Source organism: Semicossyphus pulcher, unplaced genomic scaffold (assembly GCF_022749685.1).
Source record: "Semicossyphus pulcher isolate SPU_LCO1_2020_fin unplaced genomic scaffold, fSemPul1.0.p SCAF_12, whole genome shotgun sequence".
NCBI lineage: Eukaryota > Metazoa > Chordata > Actinopteri > Labriformes > Labridae > Semicossyphus > Semicossyphus pulcher.
The window spans coordinates 5,419,065-5,437,956 of record NW_027211626.1 but is presented as its reverse complement, the minus strand read 5'-3'; the positions used below and the strand labels follow the sequence as shown (position 1 = coordinate 5,437,956).

Genomic DNA, 18,892 nt, shown 5'->3' with positions numbered 1-18,892 from the left:
GCAGAGTGCAGTCTCTCACCTTGGTTGTTGTGGTCGCCGCTTGGTGCGACGGGACCGGACAGCTCTGACTCGACATGGATCTGTTGGGAGAAGCTCCCCTGGACGACGGTCGAGATCTGCGGCCTCGGTAGCGGAAGCTCGCCATCACCTGAGTGGTGCCTTCTGGGAGGATGAACTTCTCCCTCAGCTCCATGTTGGTCCTGCCTTTAGCTGGGAAACGACACTCACAATGAGCCTTAACGCCTGAGAACAGCTGAATCATCTCATCAGTGATGCTGTGATGATGGTGAAGTGAGTTAACACTTTATTTTCCACTCTGAGTCTCTAATTTCCTAATAATTTCCTACAAAGTTTCCTGGAAAAAAAACGTCATTGGTAGAAACAAATTAAACTGCTCGCCCTTAACACAAGCTAATATTTATTCATGATTAATTAATTTTTTTTTAGAATCATTTTTAAATTAGTTCAATTTTGTTGTTGGTTGTGGAGAACAAAAATTACATTAGAGTTTCTCTGTTATTAGCACGATCTTACAGAATTATTTCCAAGAAACTTCTGAATGAATAACTGCTAAATTATTAGGTGAATACGGACCTGTGAAATAAAGTGTCACCATGATATGATTTAAAATAAAGCAGAATAATTAAAAATAAATCCAAATAAAGGATGAGATCCTGAATAAACAATGAAAACAAAAGACTCATGCAGTTTCACATCTCATCCAAACCCAAATAAAGTGATAATCTCGAAGATCTCAGTTTCGTTCTCTTTTTGGCGGCTTCTATGGCGATAAACAGTAATTGCAGGAGCACACTTCCCAGATATCCAGACAGTGCTGCATGTGTGACGTCCACGGTTGGCTCCGGTTGTAACTCTTGATTTTCCTCGCTGACGGTCGCTTTCCTTTTCAGACTGTTTGCTTCATCTGAGCGTCGAGTTTGTTTCTTTTTCTTTGGATTTTCACTTATTGTTGAAGTTGTATCTGTAGTCATCCGTCTTTTCTTTGTTTGTTCAGCCATAGTAGATTACTGTTTACTCGCAACACTTGCAGAGACCGGAAAACGCGTCACTAACTGGGCGCTGCTTTTGATTTTTTTTGTGAAAGTCTGTAATACTGCAAATGCAAAGGCTTTCATGAGTGGGCCATAGGCTCAGTCACCATTGCCTTACCTCATTCAGCGATTGATAGTGACTTAACAGACATTTATTTAAATGAAAATCTTCGAGATTATCACTTTCATGTTTCTCCAACAAGCAATAACTTTGCATGGACGGCTAAACAAATTGTTAAAAGTTAAAATAAATCAAAGTGCATCTAAACACCCCAAAAACCAAAAACAGCCCAAATCAGACGAATGACAAACCCAGGAAAAATAAACCTTACATGATAAACCAACAGACGTGGCACCAGTTAAACAACAAACTGGCTTACATGCAGTTTTAATCAGTAAGCCACACTCAAACAGAGAAACTGCTCCATAAACACAGTTTCAGCTCTGTTATAGAGACGACCTCATCATGTCCCCCCAATGATGATGTTAGATAGTTTCATATTTCCAGCATCTCTTTAACCTTTGATTTCAAATGTTTGTCTGTTTGTTTGATTGTCAAAGCAAACCTGGAAACTGCAAAAAAAGCTCGGCTCAGAACCGCTCGTTTCATGCTGTGAGACAAAAAGGAGCTAATGTGGTGCGACAAGTCCTAAAAAAAAAGACTCCGCAGGTGGTGTGACTCACACAAACAACTGCATGCATGAACACCAGCTGTGACTGAATGACGGTTGATTGTGAGTGGAGCTGGTTTATGTGGATGACATTCACCATGAGAGCTCGCACACAGCTACAGAAGTACACACCAGCACCAACACAAGCGGCACACACTCGGATGTGCAGACACACATACCACTGGTGGGTTCATGGAGCAAGGTGAGAAAGTGTGAGATTTGCCAACCTATCGGAGACTGAGTAATTGAAGAGTTTGATTCCGAGCGCAACATTTTGCTCCCGTGGTGGTGAACTAGAAGAAATGATTTCATGTTGAGCAGGAGGAAGGTTTGGCAGGAAAGAACAGAAATTATTCATTAATACAGAACACAGCAGAATAAAGCAGAGTACATGTTAGAGTTCAGCTTTACAGTAGACGTGGGCACAGACAGGATGTTCATACTGATGTAGGAGGTAGGTCTGTGATCTGTACCTCCAGTTATTATTACTTCTTGTGGAAATCTTACAAATCTAATGAATAAACTAAAGTTTTTCCTTTGTTTTATTCCTTATCTGTTTTTTTTTTAGAGCTGACAGTTTGTGAATCAAGAACAGACTTTCAGAGAAAAGTATAAAAAGCATTGATACGACTCCAAAATATAAATGAACACCACGATCCAACAAAAAGAAAGAGAAAAGACGGTCACAGTCTGAAACTCAAACTGAGGATTAGACTCTTAAGCGCTCCAAAGCCTTTGATAAATCTTGAACTGAGAAAACACTAATCCTTTCAGAGTCGGCTATTCTGAATTATTATAAGGTGCTTTTCGACCAAAAGTACCAGGAACTTTTAGTTCCGGGAACTTCTCTTCAAGGAACTAAATGATTCCTGTGGCCCATTAGTGTTTGCGTTTCCACAGCGGCCTAAAGTCCAAGGAAGATCAGGCCAATAACGTATGGAGAAGCAATAAAAGTAACTGCACTACACCGCCGGTCCAGTAGGCGGCGGTAAGAAGAAGATGAAGGCCATACAACAAAGATGACGTCATAAAACTATCCTCTCTGACTCCACCTCAAAGCACGATGATAACAGTGAGCATGCAGCTGCAGTCTTTTAAACATGGTGGGTGAAATAAAACGCTGCAAGAACTCGACCAATCAGGAACGATCAGCACTGCAGGCCCCGCCCTGAAAGTTCCTGGACCTTTGGAAAGAACTATCCCCCCCTGAGCAGGGACTTTTATAGGGGTAAATCAATTACCCCTGAACTAAATTTAGAACCTGGTTCCTGCTATCGAAACACTCAAAAGGTTCCTAGTTCCTGGGTAAAGTTCCTGCTGTCGAAAAGCACCTTTTATTAAATTAAAAAACACTACTTTATTTACCATGTCATATGTAATATACTGTATGTGTATGTAATACAGCGCACTGTGACAGAGCAAATGAATACAGACGTAGAAAACTTGATGTGTTCATTTCTCAGCTTGTAATCTATCAGCCCTCCTTGTGCTGAACTTTTGAACTCACCTCGACAGGGGTCGTTCTTCACCAAGAACTCATCCAGAGCCATCCAGCCTCCTCCCACCCGCACCATCACAGTGCTGCGCAAAATCCGTACCAGACGGAGCTGCTGAGAGTCTCCGAACTACAGCGGGGGAAGGAAAACAGAGAGGGGACGTGTGAAAACACAGACCTGTGTATAACTGCAGGTCAGAAGCTGTGCAACACTGGAAACCAGACTGACTGGAGAATCAAACTTAATCCAATCAATCAATTTAGTTGAAACGTTTTGTGCAAAGTTTAAACATGAAAGATTCTTTGTCTCCACTTCCGGACTGATTTCTTTTCCGTGCTGCACAGATTTACACAGATTATAACACAAAACATCAATTTTCAGTTTACATTCTCGAAGACACAAATTACACAGAAGGTCAATCCAACTGGTTTTCTTCTATACGTGTGGGCCGGTGTGTGTGTGTGTGATTTATATTTATTATTCCTGAATTACAATAGAACATCCTTTATATAAACTGTATTCATACAAATTGCACTCAAGCTTAATAATCGAATCTTGAGAGATTTCTTGCCTAACATTTCCTCATATGTATAATTTGATATTGAGCTTGACTCGTTGTTCAGCCAAAAACAAAAGAAAATGTAGTTCTTCTGGTAACTTAGAAACGGTTTTCAACTTCTCATACAGGTGGCTGATATTTCACTATCAAAAAGTATAATTAGATTTACTAATCTGCATGAAAGTATCCAAATCTGTTGATGTCTGTTTGACTTCGAGCTCCTGTTTATACACAAATGTTTCAGCTCTTACAAACAGCACTAAAATCAGTGAACATGTTAAATAACTTCTTTTGCAGTGACATTATAATGTCTGACTTTACTGTGAAGTGTCTGGCTTCACTTTGCAGATTGAGCCTGTGAAAAGAACATTACCTGAAGGCACCTTATGATACCACTAGGAGGCACTAGTGTATGATAATTTGCCTTCATCTCACCAAACACACACACCAAACATAAGAACACTGAGCATGTTGTGGATGTAAATGGCTCGAGGATTATGAGGTGACAGTTGGCAGAAGGCGGCCAGTTGGATGTGACCGTGAGCATTAGCACGACGAACACACACGTGACAATCACAGCCGCATGCTTTCTGTCAAAAAAACAAATTTCACATCATGATCAAGCGGACAGACAGCAATCTCCTGCACTTTGTTGCACTTTCTACAACTAGGACTCAGGATGCATTCACACTGATGCAGATCCGATGCAGCTAGCTCCAATGACACACTGAGAACGACATGAGGAATGGTTCAGATCACTTCTGTCTAATCCAGCACGGTGCGACACGCAGACATGACCAAACACTGATGACCCTCCGCTAAGTGTCTGCTATCTCATGATATCTCTTCAGCTGCTAAAGCTAACCTTGCTCTTGTATGATTATCAGAATGATTTAATGCCACTGGTGATTTTAGTGATCAAATACATTAAAGGTGATGATGATCTGGAGGAAAAAAGAGGCACAAGACACATCTTAAGAATAACCATTTACCAGAATACAGCTTTCCAAAACTGCAACGTGTAGGTGGGGGGTAAGATTTTGATTTTCCCTGTTTGCTATTGTCTCATCGCCGATTAAGGAGTCATGTAAGCAGTGAACCAGACCAAACTGTCAAAAGAATTATGATAATTCAATGTCGTGTGATACATGAATACAACACTAAAGCCCCTATCCCCTCTTACACTTCCCATTATTACTCTTACTCCAACAAGAAAGCATGTGGCATATGAACCCATATCAGCAATGAATTTTCAGTTTGCATCATGCAGTTTGTCAAGACATATCAAAAGCAAATAATTCATTGGCATCATCAAGGTTTCCCGACTATGACATTAAATTAATAAACAGTGTCAGTTACACAAAAGTATGTCAGCCAATGTTGAAGAACATCATTCCCATGAAACTGAAGCGCCAAGCACACAGAAAGCATTATTTCAAACTGCCCAGCAGATGAATTTGTGCCTGTGGACCGATAAAAATATGGGCTGGAATGGTGTCGGCACTTTAATACTGTATTATCTGAAACTCAAAAGCAGATATATAAACAGTTACTACACTAAAGATGACCAGGGGGGTATACTACGAAGCAGGATTTGCGGTTACTTCAGGGTTAACTCTGAGTTTTTAGTACTACGAAGGTGGTTCACTTCTTCACCATGGTAACTAATGCTGAACGCCTAACCTGCTCCAGAGCTGAACTAAACACAACCTCCTGACCAATCAGGTCTCTTGATTTAGGAGCTCTGTGAGCTGATCGGGAGAGGGAGGAGGGAGAGAGAGAGCGGTCAAATACTTCCTGTTTACCGTATGATTTAATGAAATATATTCATGTAAGATATTCATCGTGCTTTACTGATGTACATCTACAAAGAAAGAATTAAAAGTCAGTTTGATACGGCTGAGAGAATAAGTCTAAATCTGTACTACGAATGTATTAATCCACATGAGTGTTATAATAATAAATATATCATGCTCTAATGATGGAGCAGTGATATTATTATATTTGCACATTTACAAAGTCTGCGTTTTGCTACTTGTCCCTCCTGCATTTGGTCGCTGCATATCTGTCTAAAATCATAGTTTGCTCTGAGTTTGTAAAATATGCAGATCAGCTGACGGCAGACTTGCCCGTGTTTAGATCGGATGTTTGCTCCGAACAACGGCCCTTTAATGTGAACGCGCTCATAGAAACCTATCTAACCTGATTTATCGAGTAGATAACCAGCGTTGTGTGACCGTTTAGCGCGATCACCTTTTTCAGGTTAAGTGAAGCCAGATCAGGAAACGAGACCCTGGGTATGTTGGACTCGCTTCGTAGTATCGGCCCCTGGAGTTATTCTTCTTCTGGTCTTATTTATCAACAAAAAAAACTGCAGAATAATCTCAAATATGCATGAATCACATAAAACCTACACACGCAGGGCCTTTGATGCTTTGTTTATGAGTCTTTTCAGATTAAATTTTATGTTCTGCTTTTTGTGTTGGACTTCAAACTAATCTAAGGCCAATGTTCCTTTTGGATTAAATCAAACGGCCAGAGATCTTTACTTCTACTTCTGAGTTTCAGTCTTTCAACATCAGCCAGGAATCTGGGCAGAGAGTGTTAATTGGAAAGCAAACATGGTAAATGAGCAGCACATAAGGTTTGAGTTCAGAAGAAGGGTCAAAACAGAGGACTTTCATATGTACCTGGTTTCCAAGGTAGAACTGGTGACGTGAGGGACAATAAAAATATAGAAAGTTAGAGTTTTTAGGAGGTATTTTGCAGGAAATTAAACACTTACCTTCTCTGAGTATCTAAAACATTTCACAATCATGGCTTTGCTTGTATTTGTTCAGGCATAAAATACTTTTCTGAGTGCTTTGAAGGTTTAATTATGCTTACCCGGTACTTGTTGGCACCAATTTGCTCCACTTGGAATCGTTTTGGACATTTGCATTTTGCTACTTGACGTGTAACCTACAAACAGAGAACACTTTAATGAGCCACAATTCCCCTAAATACGTCTCCAGATTCATATTTTCTGGGCATGAGAGTTTGCATCACCTCATCTTCAATTTTGTCGGCGTCTGTTAGCGGTTTGTAAGCGTCCTTGTTGGGATGAAGAGCCGCCACAAACTCGTAGTAGTCGATGTAGCCGTCGCCGTCTCTGTCAAATATGTCTGCCACAGCGCTCATCTCCAGACGACTGGTGGGGAATTCTGTTAAAGAGCCGTAAAGTGTTAAAAAAAAACAAGCTTTGGCTGCCCGGGGTCATTGTGAGTTTATATGTTGGATACTTACTGGAGGAGAGAATTCCCTCAATGAACTCTTGTCGGGTCACTTTTCCATCTTGATCTTTGTCAATGCGGCGGAAGAAGTCCATGACGCGAGACTTCTTATGGTTCATCCAGCGCATGTAGCGCTTACGCCACACGTCAAAGTCAAAGTTGGCAAATTCCTTCAACTAAAAACATAAAATGTGTGATATAAACAACCGCAACACAAATCTGCAGAAGGAAAGTTCATAAAACCTGAGCGCCTCATTACCTCCTCCAGTCGGTCCAAAGCATCGTTGAGTTTCCTCCTCCTGTCCAAAGCCAGCAGCCACACGTGCTGCCACTTAGTGACCAGCAGGTTCACCCGCGGGTTCTTGGTTTCAATGGGAGGTTGTGTTGCTGACGCATACATAGTTTGTGTGGGAGAACGTTTTCCTGTAAGTGAAAGACAAAAAGAGGTGAATAAGATCAACAGTTACATCATCCCAGGTGTTAAAATGGACACGATGAGGATGTGGTGTCACCCTGCGGTGACTCATCACTGGGCCAGATGGCTCCGGTCACGCTTTGTGAGGAGTATTTATGTGGTACATACTTCCAGCTCTTCCTTTGCCAAGCACAGGGATCTGAGACTGGATCTGGGGCTCCACAGCAGCTTTCCTTTTGTGTGTCTTAGTGATTTTGTCAACATCTGGTTGCTTCCTGGTCATTTCCTCCATGAATGCCTGCAAGGAAAACAAGTGTGCTTCCAGTTCATGGTCCACGTGCGCTATACAGTCAACTTCAATCATAGAACAACCCACAGTTTTACTCTACCTGGTGCTCTGCTATGAGGCCTTTCACCTCCTCGATCTCCTGCGGCAGCGGCTCTTTGTCCTTGTTGTTGAGGTTGCTCTCGGCCCACTGAAGCCAGGTCAGCAGATTCTCCAGCAGATCCTGAGTGGCTAACAGCTCAGTGAGAGCTGTGGCCAGCCGCTGCTGGTGCTGTCTGGCCCAAGCCTGCACCTGAAACAGTAACATCACACACATTAGAACCCTCTCCCTGCATCAACGTAGTGATTTAAGAAAAAGGCCGGAGGAAGTCTTCTTTATTGTAGCTTCAAGTATCTACGTTTTAAAGCAGTGGGTATGACAGGGCAGACTGGCATGTATTTAGGGATGCAGCTGTGAACTGACCTCTTCAAACCGGGCTTTAATGATGGTGTTCCAGTGTTTGATGGTTGTGATAGAGTCTGGATGGCAGATGCTCAGAATAGCCTCCCCCATGCTGGTTGCTTTATTTAGAGCCACTCGCTTTTCCTCCAGTTTCTTCATGAACTCCTTCAGAAAGAAAAGCAAAGAGTTTAGAATTACACGTGGATTATCTATAGCGAATAAAGTTTTCTTGTTGTTGGAGTTTACATGTCAAAAACACACCAGCAGGCTTCATTTATACATAACAAAAACTGCCTAACTATCTGAATTCAAACTACAGTGTGCTCATTATGGGAAGGTATTTGCATTGCTTGCCTTGTGTTGTTCGATCAGCGCCTGCAGAGCCTCCTCATCGTCAGGCAGGCTGCCGTGGAATCGCAGGCTCTGCTCTGCCTCAGCCAGCCACTCCAGCAGGATATGCACAGTAGAGTGAAACTCCTCAGCCTGCAGACAGAGCACACACATCAGTTAGGTTCACAGAGTCAGTCTGCCATCTATCTATCCACTGTAGGGGCTCTGCATTACCTGACACAGAGCCTGCTCCAGCCGGGCCTGCTTGGACACGGAGCGGTTGCACACCGTCTCCCAGCGAATGCTCAGCTCCTGCATCTGCACTTTGACCCAGGACGAGTCATCGTGGCTGCTCTCGATTAGCTCCTTGGCTGAACGCTTGAGGGCCTGGACGCTTACTGTCCGCTTTCCCAACTCCTTCTGGAAAACCTGCAGGGACCCGTGAACAAAGTTAGCCAGGTGCTTTGCAAAATAACATCAGAAAACATTGTCAGTTTTTTTTTTTTTTACAGATGTACCTATGCCAAGGAGTTGTGAGACGTTTCAATGAGTGTAACATGTTTAATGTAAGCATATTTCTGATATATATAATTTCAGTGAAAAGGTACAAAGGGAACCTTTTCCTGTGCATTAAAAATAGATGCAACTTCAACAGAGTCACAGCTGTTGATGCAACAAAAAACAAGATCTACCTCTGACGCTGACGTAGCACCATTATCATTCACCCTAAGACTGGACATGAGCAAACATACCAGCATCTTTACAGAAAACTTCAAAGAACAGGGACTCTCAATGGAAAATGACTACAATGCATCATCTTTCGGTGTGGTTTAAGCATCCTTTGTTTTCTGTTGTGATAAGAAACAATCGATGAAGAATGGAAAGGGAGGTGTTAATGCACCAGTGAACACTTTCATGCTCGTTTCTGAAGGTTAAGTTTCCATGCTGACTTTTCTGAAGACCTGCATTGAACCAGATCAACAAAGCGGGACATATTCAGAGCTTTGATCGTGCTTTTTGTCTGGGTCTGGATATTTCTTTACCTTGTGGTTGTCTATCAGGTTGAGAACCAGGTCTATGTCTCCATGTACGGGCTGGTCCTCAGCCAGCTGAGGTTCCACTCTGTACAGCCAGTCAATGAGAGCCTGGAGAGCGTCTGTAAACTGGCCTGAGAACAGCAGAGCCTCCTCCAGCTTGTTCTGCCTGCAGGAGAGCACGAATCATTAACAGTAAACGATGAGGTCTTTATATGAACTTAAAGTAATCATCTCTAAGATTTTCATTTAAATAAATGTCTGTTAAGTCTCTATCTATCACCGAATGAGGTAACACAATGGTGATTGAGCCTATGGCCCACTGATGAAAGACTTTGCATTTGCAGTATTACAGACTGGGTGTCTGGTGCGACTTTAGCAGAAAAAATCCCAAGCGGCGCCCAGTTAGTGACGCGTTTTCCATCAGCCAGCAGTGGTTGGTCTGCCAGAGAGGGTAGGCGGAGCTAAGCGGCTGCTTTTCCGGTCTCTGCAAGTGTTGTGAGTAAACAGTAATCTACTATGGCTGAACAAACAAAGAAAAGATGGATGACTACAGATACAACTTCAGAAATAAGTGAAAATCCAAAGAAAAAGGAACAAACTCGACGCTCAGATGAAGCAAACAGTCTAAAAAGGAAAGCGACCGTCAGCCAGGAAAATCAAGAGTTACAACCGGAGCCAACCGTGGACGTCACACATGCAACACTGTCTGGATATCTGGGAAGTGTGCTCCCACAATGACCATTTATCGGCATAGGTGCCGCCAAAGACAACGAAACTGAGATCTTCGAGATTACCACTTTAAATAAAATAAGAAAACAAATGTGGGGATATGTTTCCTTACCTTTCTACTGACTTGCCACACACAGTGTCCCACTTGTCCCTCAGCTCACTCAGCATGTCGTCCAGTTTCTGATTATCGTCCTGGAGGGAGGTCTTGTCTTTCAGGGCCCGCCCTGTTCGAGTGGTGGTGTCATAAACCGAGTGTTTGCTGCCCAGAGCTTTTTGGAACTCCTGAGAATGAGAAACATCAACATCAGAAAGTGCATTGTCCAACCGAGACGTCATTTTAACTGCATTAAGAAAACGATTAAGCGGCCTCTACATTTCTTCTAAACGTCTCAGAGGATTGTCTTCCTGATACTGCTGGCATGTCAGACACGTCTTAACATCTTAATTCTTAATCTGTGTGTTATGCGATTAAGAAGACAACATTCTGCAAGGGAAACAAAAAAGGGGTCAAAACTTAAAAGCCACTACGACCAAGAGATTAAAAGTATCCAGAAGCAAGGTCATCCCCTAATACACTTGGCCCATCCCAGGATTATGATAGGATTAGTGCAACATCCCCGCATAACACTACAGAGACAACAAGAGGGGACTCTGAAATGCAAGCAAATGCATGACTAATGCATTCAGTAGAAAGTGTAATTCCCATATATAGCGCTCACTTAACACATTACACATAAACCATGGCGCGTGTAAGAGCTGTCTCATAACTCTGACTTATAAAACATTGGTTTGGATGCACATGTTGTTTTTGTTAAATGAATTAAACTCTGCTGTAGATCCTGTCAAAGCCTTTAGTTGTTTTAACTCTCATTATTTTCCAGTGCGAGCGAGATAAGCCACCTTGTGCTGCGCCAACTGCGTCTTAATTTTGTCCGGATCATTGGCAATTTCCACGTCTGAGTCCAGAGTCTTCTCAGATTCGTCGAGCCACTCCGTCAGTTTATTCCACGTCTCATGGAACTAATGGAGGATGAAGAAACAAACACAGCGTAAAGAGTTTCACAAAGGAATGATTTCATTTGATTTATTGCTGAGTCCTGTTAAATGTTCAGATGATCAGGTTTCCGGGCCAGAGGAACAAAGAAGGCTCAATCTAATAAAAAGGCTATAATAAGCTGCAGACAGAATATGAAGCGTGCCAAAGCCTTCCAATGATAATAAAAAAGTCCTAAGAAGCAGTAAAACAAGCCTGTTTCAGAGCCAGGATAAATATGCACAGAACAGTACCTGTTTCGCTCTCTTCCTGGCGTCATCAAGCAGACGACCGCGCTCGACGGACCGCTGCACAAGCTTCTCCCAGCGGCCCTGCACGCTGAGCAGCAGGTTCTTGATCAGGACCACATCCTGTTTCTGGCTGAAGTACTTCAGATGTGTGCCTGTCTTGTCCAGTTCGATGATGTGTTCCCGGTGGGAGTTCACCTCGGTAACGAACATCTGCAGGGATACGGGAGAGCGCAGGGGAGAGGAGGTTTAGGCGAGGTAATAAATATATAGAAAGAAGCATAAGTGGGATTTAAAGTTGACAGAGGAGGCAGTAAAAATCGTGTGATTGATGTGCTTATGAGCTATTTACTGTCTTTTCTGGCTTATGGTGAAGCTGAATGGTAAATCTCTAAGCATTACAGAAGATACTGATATTATTTATAACTTTTCACTGGTTAAAGAAACTACACAATGCTTAATAAAAGCAATCATACACAATCATTAAAAAAGTTATTTGTGTCATCAGCATTTAATTTCGCTTCGGAGGTTGTGTAGCCCTGCTCTCTGTGCAAACATCACCTTATGCTCATCAATCTGAAACATGATGGTCTCCAGAATGAGCGAGGCAGGGGACACCATGTTCAGCGTCTGCTCCGCCTGCGTGAGCCAGTTGATGAAGTCCTGGAGGGAGTTGTGGAAGTCTGTGGCCAACGTCAAGGCTTCCTCTAGTTTCACCTGCAGACACAACACGTCGTCATTGTCCTCCGCTCATTAGTGGAAATAATCGTGTTATCTTTCCAGTCCAAACAGAGCACTATTTATACCCGCATCACACTACAGAACACGGAAACAAACCGCTCGGTTGCTACAACACGGGATAAAACAATTACACTTCAGTTGTGCCAAACATGACCTCTGTTTAAACAGAGGAAGTCGACATCTCCGGAGAGGGAATGATGAGTTTTTAATTGAATGAGAGAAGCATCCACAGTGACTCCATCGCTGCAAAACATCATTTGCTCCAGCCGGGGCCTCATCACAAGGCCGTAAACGCCGTGTTAACGACATTACCAACCTGATGACTTATAATGTGTTTCTCTCATTTATTGCGGGTCATGTTTGGAGTCATTCTAAATATGGAAACAGTTGTTTAAAAGTAAGTGCTTATTTCATCATAAGTGTAGTTTGTTCTGCTTGAAAGAGACGAGAGAGGTGTCACATTGCTGCAGAGAGTTTGGCCAGCAGCTGTAACTCTAAGATCAAGCAGACTTGAATTCCTGGGAACGGGCCCAAAGTAAATAGGAAGCAAAAGCAAACTCTGGAGCAGCCAGAATGAGGAGCTCCATATCTGGAAGTAGAGTGCAAAGGGGGAGATGATTTATCTTTTTGTCATATGAAACAGCGCTACTTTCGTTAACGAAAATTATCAAGATAAATGTTCGTCAATGACCTTTCAACCATGACGCAGACGAGACACTGACGAGCTCAAAATAGGTTGTTGATAATAAAAACTCTGACGACATGTATGTTTTGTTTTCGCTAACAAGACGAGGCGGGACTAAAATGTTAGAGAGGGGCTGTCGGACATTTAAAATCCAAGATATTTTCCCCACTGTGCGTCTAATCTGTCAAAATACAAGCAATGCATTCCTGTAACTGGTTGAACTGGTTGAGGGGCGTGTGCAGATCCCCCTGAATCCGACCCAGCCAAAGCAGCAGCTTGACAACAACACACGCAAAACTAACAGGTATCACGAAGGTGAGTATGAACTAACTCTCTGTTAACCCAGGCATTCTGCTTCAGGCTCAGTGCTTGCGTGCTCATTTGACGCTTCTTTCGCACTAAAAGGAGCGATCATCAGCTGTCTGCTTCAGTCAGACTGTTTAAATGAGAAGCGATGATGAATATGTAAAATGTTTATACGTTACAAACAAAAATCTGCAGTATGAGCTACTATAACTGCACAGCTTCCTTCTATGGTTTTATATGAGTAATGTTAAGTTACAGGAGTTTCCATATACACATATAACCTGAGCTGAGGATCTATATTACCTGTGGAGAACATCGTCAGAAAATAATAAATGAAAGGACCACAGATTGAACCTGTGTCAGGCTAACTGAATTAGTTTAAAGCGAGAAAACGTTTGGACTAAAAGTAATGACTAAAATGTGACTTTTTATCGACTTAAATGATTTGAGTTGTCGTCGACTAGACCAAACTAAAACTAGACTAAAACTAGACTAAAACTTTAAAGGGTAAAATTGACTAAAATGTGACCAAATCTAAAAAAGCTACATAAATTAACACTGATATATAAAGGTGATGTTTATATATTCTAGACAGAAAAGTGAGAAAAATAAGTGACTCTTTATTTTGGCTTCAGTTCAGTTTAGCTCTATTATTTATCGTCGTTTCACCATGGAAACATGTGAGACCACCATTGTTCCATGCTGACTCAGACAGTAACACTCCTGCTGTGATCTACAGTGTAACCGCATCCTGTGTGCCCTTGCCAACTCTCCGTCCTTACACCATTCATTATCGCCAGTGGGATTACAGGCTTACAACTACAGAGTCACGGCTCAAGTGTCCGTCAGCGACCTCTCGCCGGGACCGAAAGCTCAAGTTGTGAATCATTAAGCTGCGATTTCTCACCGCAACTCAAACCGCATACCTTTCTCTCAGCGACCTTCCCCTGCACGGCCTCCCATTTGTCCTTGAGGTTGGCGAGGTCCTGCTCCGTGTTGCTGTCGGGACCCTCGGGCGTCACAGCGAGCAGCTGCTGACCCTTGTTCATCAGCTCTTGAAACAGCAACTCCTTCACCTCCAAGGCAGAACACAACTCCTGCAAGAAAAGGGACACAATGACATGAGATGATGCTTTCATCGAACAGCCTTACAGCTCAACTTTAGTTTAGACAACAACATGAGAGTCTTTAAGGGGACATATTTTATCTATGCAATCAATTTCCAAGTATTCTAATGTCTTTTTGAATCACGTTGGTAAAGTTTGTTTTAAAAATTGTAAACATATTCTAATTAATTATTTTTCGGAGCCTCTCCTTCCTCCTGGAAAAAACAAGCCGTTCAAAAGGTGAGACCTTAGCCACGAACGGCTGACAGTATTTGGTGAGCGATCCCACGTGGGGGAGCGGCCGCACTGCACTGTCACTCCAAAGTTTTAGAAAACATGGAGGCAAGAAGGCAGCCTGAGGTGAATGACGATGGCGACCTTTTTAATAATGTCATTCTGGAAAAACACAGAATTATGCAGTTTTCACTTTTTCACTGTGAACAAAAAACACACAAAAATGTGAAACCCATGAAAATATGAGAATATCCATTCAGAAGATATGGCCCCTTTAAAGTCCTACAAAGATTTTACCTTTTCAATAATCCTTTCCTCTTAGATAAGCTGATGCTATCTGTGTGATTGATGGTCTAATGTCAAAGCAAAATACACAACCACCCAGACCCTTCTCTGTCTAAGCACTAATACAGTTAAACACAAACCCACCCACCTTTAAACAGCACAGACACACAAATGAAAACAGCTCCAATATAAGCACGGACAAAGACCGCCACACATCCACAAAACACCAATCTAACACACACACACACACACACACACACACACACACACAAACACACACACACACATAAACATTTAATAGTCTTTCATAAACATTTTTTCCAGCTTTTTTATTACTTTTATGAATAATACCTTCTTTATTTTCTGTTCCTTTTTATCATATTATGACTTGACACTTTGGTAATATAGTCTTGTTTTCATTCGTGCCAATAAACAACATTAAATTGAAATGTCTGTAATAACTCAAGTTTATGTGATTAATTTGTCTGTGCTCTTTATTTTTGTGTTTGTCTGAACCTTGTCCAAACATGGAGAAAGAATGAGCCCGGTGAGGCACGCCGAGCCTGTTCCCACAAACATTCAAACAGTGTAATGTTACTAATGTGATAAAAGTTATTTCTTTTATAAAGTCCTTTTGTTTTTGGTCGACACTGGAGCTTCTTCAGGGAGAGTTTATTGTGTTTCTCCATTAGAGAAAAGGAAAACAAAGAAGGTAAACATTCCTAAATTCATTATAGTCCAACACGGCTGAATCAATTTGAAACACTTTGAAGCTTTTTGTCTTCCCCTGCAGGGGGGATGCACGTAGTGTATTTTGCAGTGTCATTTAATTTTCACACTTCAGATAAAACACAGAAAAGACATAGTTGTCTCCCAACAAGCCTGCCATCTGTATGCGGCCTTTCATATTGTTAAACACATACCAGATGGGCGTTAAGCTGCTCCCGGGCCGTGTCTGGTAAGCCTCCCACAGCCTTTGATGCCAACAGCTGACGTTCTGTGTCTTTCAGCCATTGCTGCATATCTTCTATCTCACCATGGAAACCTTGGGCCTACAACACAATACAACCTGAGTCAGGACAAAAGGTGTCACACACACGCTTTGTTAGCAACCTATGGCTCAAGAAGGAGTTATTAATTCCTTGGATTCATTTGGCTTCCAAATGTGGCTATCTGCAGAATTAATTAAAAGCCTGAAATTTAATGAATTTAAGCTAAAAAATCACAATTAAAAAAAGTTGTTTTGTATTTTAAATTAAATGCAAAACTGTAACAACTGAACTAGGAGTAAACTTCTGCACTGAATTCTTTGGGCACATTTGTCTGAAAAACATTCTCATTTAATAAAACTTTGTCAACCGAGAACAGAAAGTTCACAAACATTTCCTGAATAGACCCCCTCCGGCATCAAAGCCCCCCGCTAAATGTCAAAGTTATGAACAGAAACTCCACAGGAAGCAAAATGAATGAGGAAGGGAGGGGACTCCTCCAAAAGCAAGTTGTATCTTTGACATAACGTTCTTGCTCTCCGGGGAGAAAAGGATCCATCACAGCTCATTAAACAATAAATAAACACTAATAAGTCCCGGGCCGATTAAATTGGGATGATAATTTTCAGACCTGAAGCAGTGCACTCTCCAGTTGTTGCTTCCTCTGCGCCGTCGTCTCCAGGATGGCTTTCCAGCGCTGGTTCAGGTTCTCCAGTTTGCTCTGAAGACTAGAAGCCTCCTCTCCAGCGCTGGACTCCACCAGATCATTACCGGCCTTATTGACTGTCTCAACTGTCGCCTTATGAGCCAACACGTCGTTTTGGAGAACCTGAAGAGATAAGACATCCAGAAATGTTGAGTTATTAGGATGTACAAAGAAAAAGTAAACCTAAAAGTACCCTAAAATAAAGTGCGGTCAGCGTCTGTCGTACATGATGCTTGGCGAGCTCGATCTCGATGGCTTTGGGGTCTCCTCCAGCCTTCCTCTGCTCGTTCAGCAGCTCCTCCGTGTGGCTCATCCAGGCCAGCAGCTCGTCCAGTGCGTGCTGGAATTGGCCCAGTGCCAGAAGGCCTCCCTCCAGTTTGTGCTGGATTAATGACAGATTAAACCATTAGATATTGCGTTGAGTGAAAGGACTTGACCCGAAAACAACACAACACATTCCACAGCATGTTGGACCCACTGAAGCTGTTTTCTAGTCCATAAGGAGCTGTAGAGGCTAACTACAAATATGTTGTATAGAGAGTTAAAGCATTTGGTAACATAAACAGTATTTATTAGCTATTATATATCCTTTAATGTCAAGATACAAGATATGTCATGTATTTATGAATGAAGCTTCCACTCTTCGTGCCTCCCTTTCTACCCACCTGTCTGCTGATGATCTTCTCATCCAGGTTCTCCCACAGCATCTTGAGCTCAGACATTGGCTCCTGGATGGCGCAGCGATCAGACTCCTCCGTCACCTTCTTCAGCAGGAGGCCTGCCTGGTGGTTCAGACGCTCCATCTCGATCTGCAGCTGGTACGCCTCTCCTTTGAACTCCTGAAACATACAGCGGTACACCCAGTCAGTCAACAGAAGCACAAAGCTTTGTGGACAATACACCTCACCCTGCTTGCTGTGTCTTTTCAGCACAAGTTTTGCCGCACTGTACATCAAAGACTTTGTGTCTACTTTTATTTTTACAAAGCTTTTGTAGCTTGTATAGAAAAGTCAACATGATTAAGATACACAACATAAACACAGCTGGTACAGTATATGTGCCTTTAAGAGTATTCTGCTGTTGATTACTGAAACACAAATACAGGACTGTACCTTGAGCTCGACTATCTGCTGCTTGACAGTTTCCAGGTCTGTGCCTACAGGTGACATTGAATCCAGTTTGCTCTCCAGAATGTCCACCCAGTCAAACATACCCTGAAAAACAAGGTGGGAAACCATTGTTACAGAGAGAAAACAAAGCTTAGAGCACAGGGAGTCATGTTTCACATGTAGCGTCAGGTTTTGCTTTTCCCTTTAAAAGTTGGTCTGTAGTACAGCTATAAAGTTTGGTAAACAAAGTTTGGTTTAAGATTGTGATACTTATAGTTAGTAAAATTAAAGCAGCTGTGCAGAGGACTCTTTCTTTCTTGGAAAAACTTTACACACACAAGTCTAAGTCTGAGCCAAAAATAGTGAAGCACTGCGGTTGGTGTTTATTGTTTCAAAATTAATAGGTCTCTCATAAAATGTCGTATCACTTCACTCCACTGCAATAAAAACAAGAGAGCAGTTTAATCTGTGGTTTCATCTGAAACGGTTAAACAGACTGGCTCGCTGTGTGTGTTCAACTTTCAAACACGTTTAAGTTTCAGTGAACAAGTATATTCTGTTACGAGTTATACACTTAAGACTTAAAAAATAACTGTAATTATAAAGTCTGAGCTTTGGAAGAAATGTAACACAAAGCACCTAAACAACAAGACCAGAAAATATCTTATTTTTGATATTTTATAAAAATAATTAAACAAAAAAAGGCAATTTCTTCAGAGAATAATTATTTCTTTAAAAGTAGGGTATAATGCTTATTTCAAGCTCTCTATTTCACTCTGTGATACCTGTGGAGTAGCTTAGCATAATTTACAGTTAAAGAAACTCATCATTCAGTCAGCTCTGTCCCTTTAAGAAACCCCGCCCCTACAAGCATGCTTTCTTCTGATTGGCCAGCCCCTTAAGCCAAGCCCTGTGGCGGTGTTGCAGAGTTGTCGGCAAAGAGTAAACTTCACTTTCTGGATGTGAAATGAATGTCTGCTGCTCTTGTCCTTTGACTAAGTAAACACTGGCGTCTTTCCTTCACGGCCAAAGAAACACTTTCTCCAAGACGTTCTAAACCAACTTGACAAGCAGAGTGGTGGAGCGACAAACATTTCCCAGGCAGACTGAGCTGCTGGGTGGGCGTGTCCTTAAACTGAGCCAGGGGCAGGACGTTCTGCT

The 18,892-nt window shown here is 42.1% G+C and overlaps 1 protein-coding gene across 1 annotated transcript in view; it reads right to left on the bottom strand.

Annotated features, from left to right (window-relative positions):
• The window catches only part of dst (dystonin), a 106,775-nt gene that overhangs the window by 2,344 nt on the left and 85,539 nt on the right, over nucleotides 1–18,892 (bottom strand). The window contains exons 73-95 of the mRNA XM_069659031.1: nucleotides 17,735–17,836; nucleotides 17,288–17,461; nucleotides 16,849–17,004; nucleotides 16,548–16,745; nucleotides 15,851–15,979; nucleotides 14,229–14,399; nucleotides 12,132–12,287; nucleotides 11,577–11,783; nucleotides 11,190–11,309; nucleotides 10,402–10,571; nucleotides 9,567–9,726; nucleotides 8,758–8,952; nucleotides 8,548–8,676; nucleotides 8,215–8,358; nucleotides 7,855–8,043; nucleotides 7,634–7,763; nucleotides 7,310–7,473; nucleotides 7,064–7,226; nucleotides 6,827–6,981; nucleotides 6,665–6,739; nucleotides 6,469–6,486; nucleotides 3,231–3,348; nucleotides 20–210 (exon numbers count right to left, since the gene is read on the bottom strand). Coding sequence (XP_069515132.1) covers nucleotides 20–210; nucleotides 3,231–3,348; nucleotides 6,469–6,486; nucleotides 6,665–6,739; nucleotides 6,827–6,981; nucleotides 7,064–7,226; nucleotides 7,310–7,473; nucleotides 7,634–7,763; nucleotides 7,855–8,043; nucleotides 8,215–8,358; nucleotides 8,548–8,676; nucleotides 8,758–8,952; nucleotides 9,567–9,726; nucleotides 10,402–10,571; nucleotides 11,190–11,309; nucleotides 11,577–11,783; nucleotides 12,132–12,287; nucleotides 14,229–14,399; nucleotides 15,851–15,979; nucleotides 16,548–16,745; nucleotides 16,849–17,004; nucleotides 17,288–17,461; nucleotides 17,735–17,836 — 3,414 coding nt within the window. The remainder of the gene's footprint in view (nucleotides 1–19; nucleotides 211–3,230; nucleotides 3,349–6,468; nucleotides 6,487–6,664; nucleotides 6,740–6,826; nucleotides 6,982–7,063; nucleotides 7,227–7,309; nucleotides 7,474–7,633; nucleotides 7,764–7,854; nucleotides 8,044–8,214; nucleotides 8,359–8,547; nucleotides 8,677–8,757; nucleotides 8,953–9,566; nucleotides 9,727–10,401; nucleotides 10,572–11,189; nucleotides 11,310–11,576; nucleotides 11,784–12,131; nucleotides 12,288–14,228; nucleotides 14,400–15,850; nucleotides 15,980–16,547; nucleotides 16,746–16,848; nucleotides 17,005–17,287; nucleotides 17,462–17,734; nucleotides 17,837–18,892) is intronic.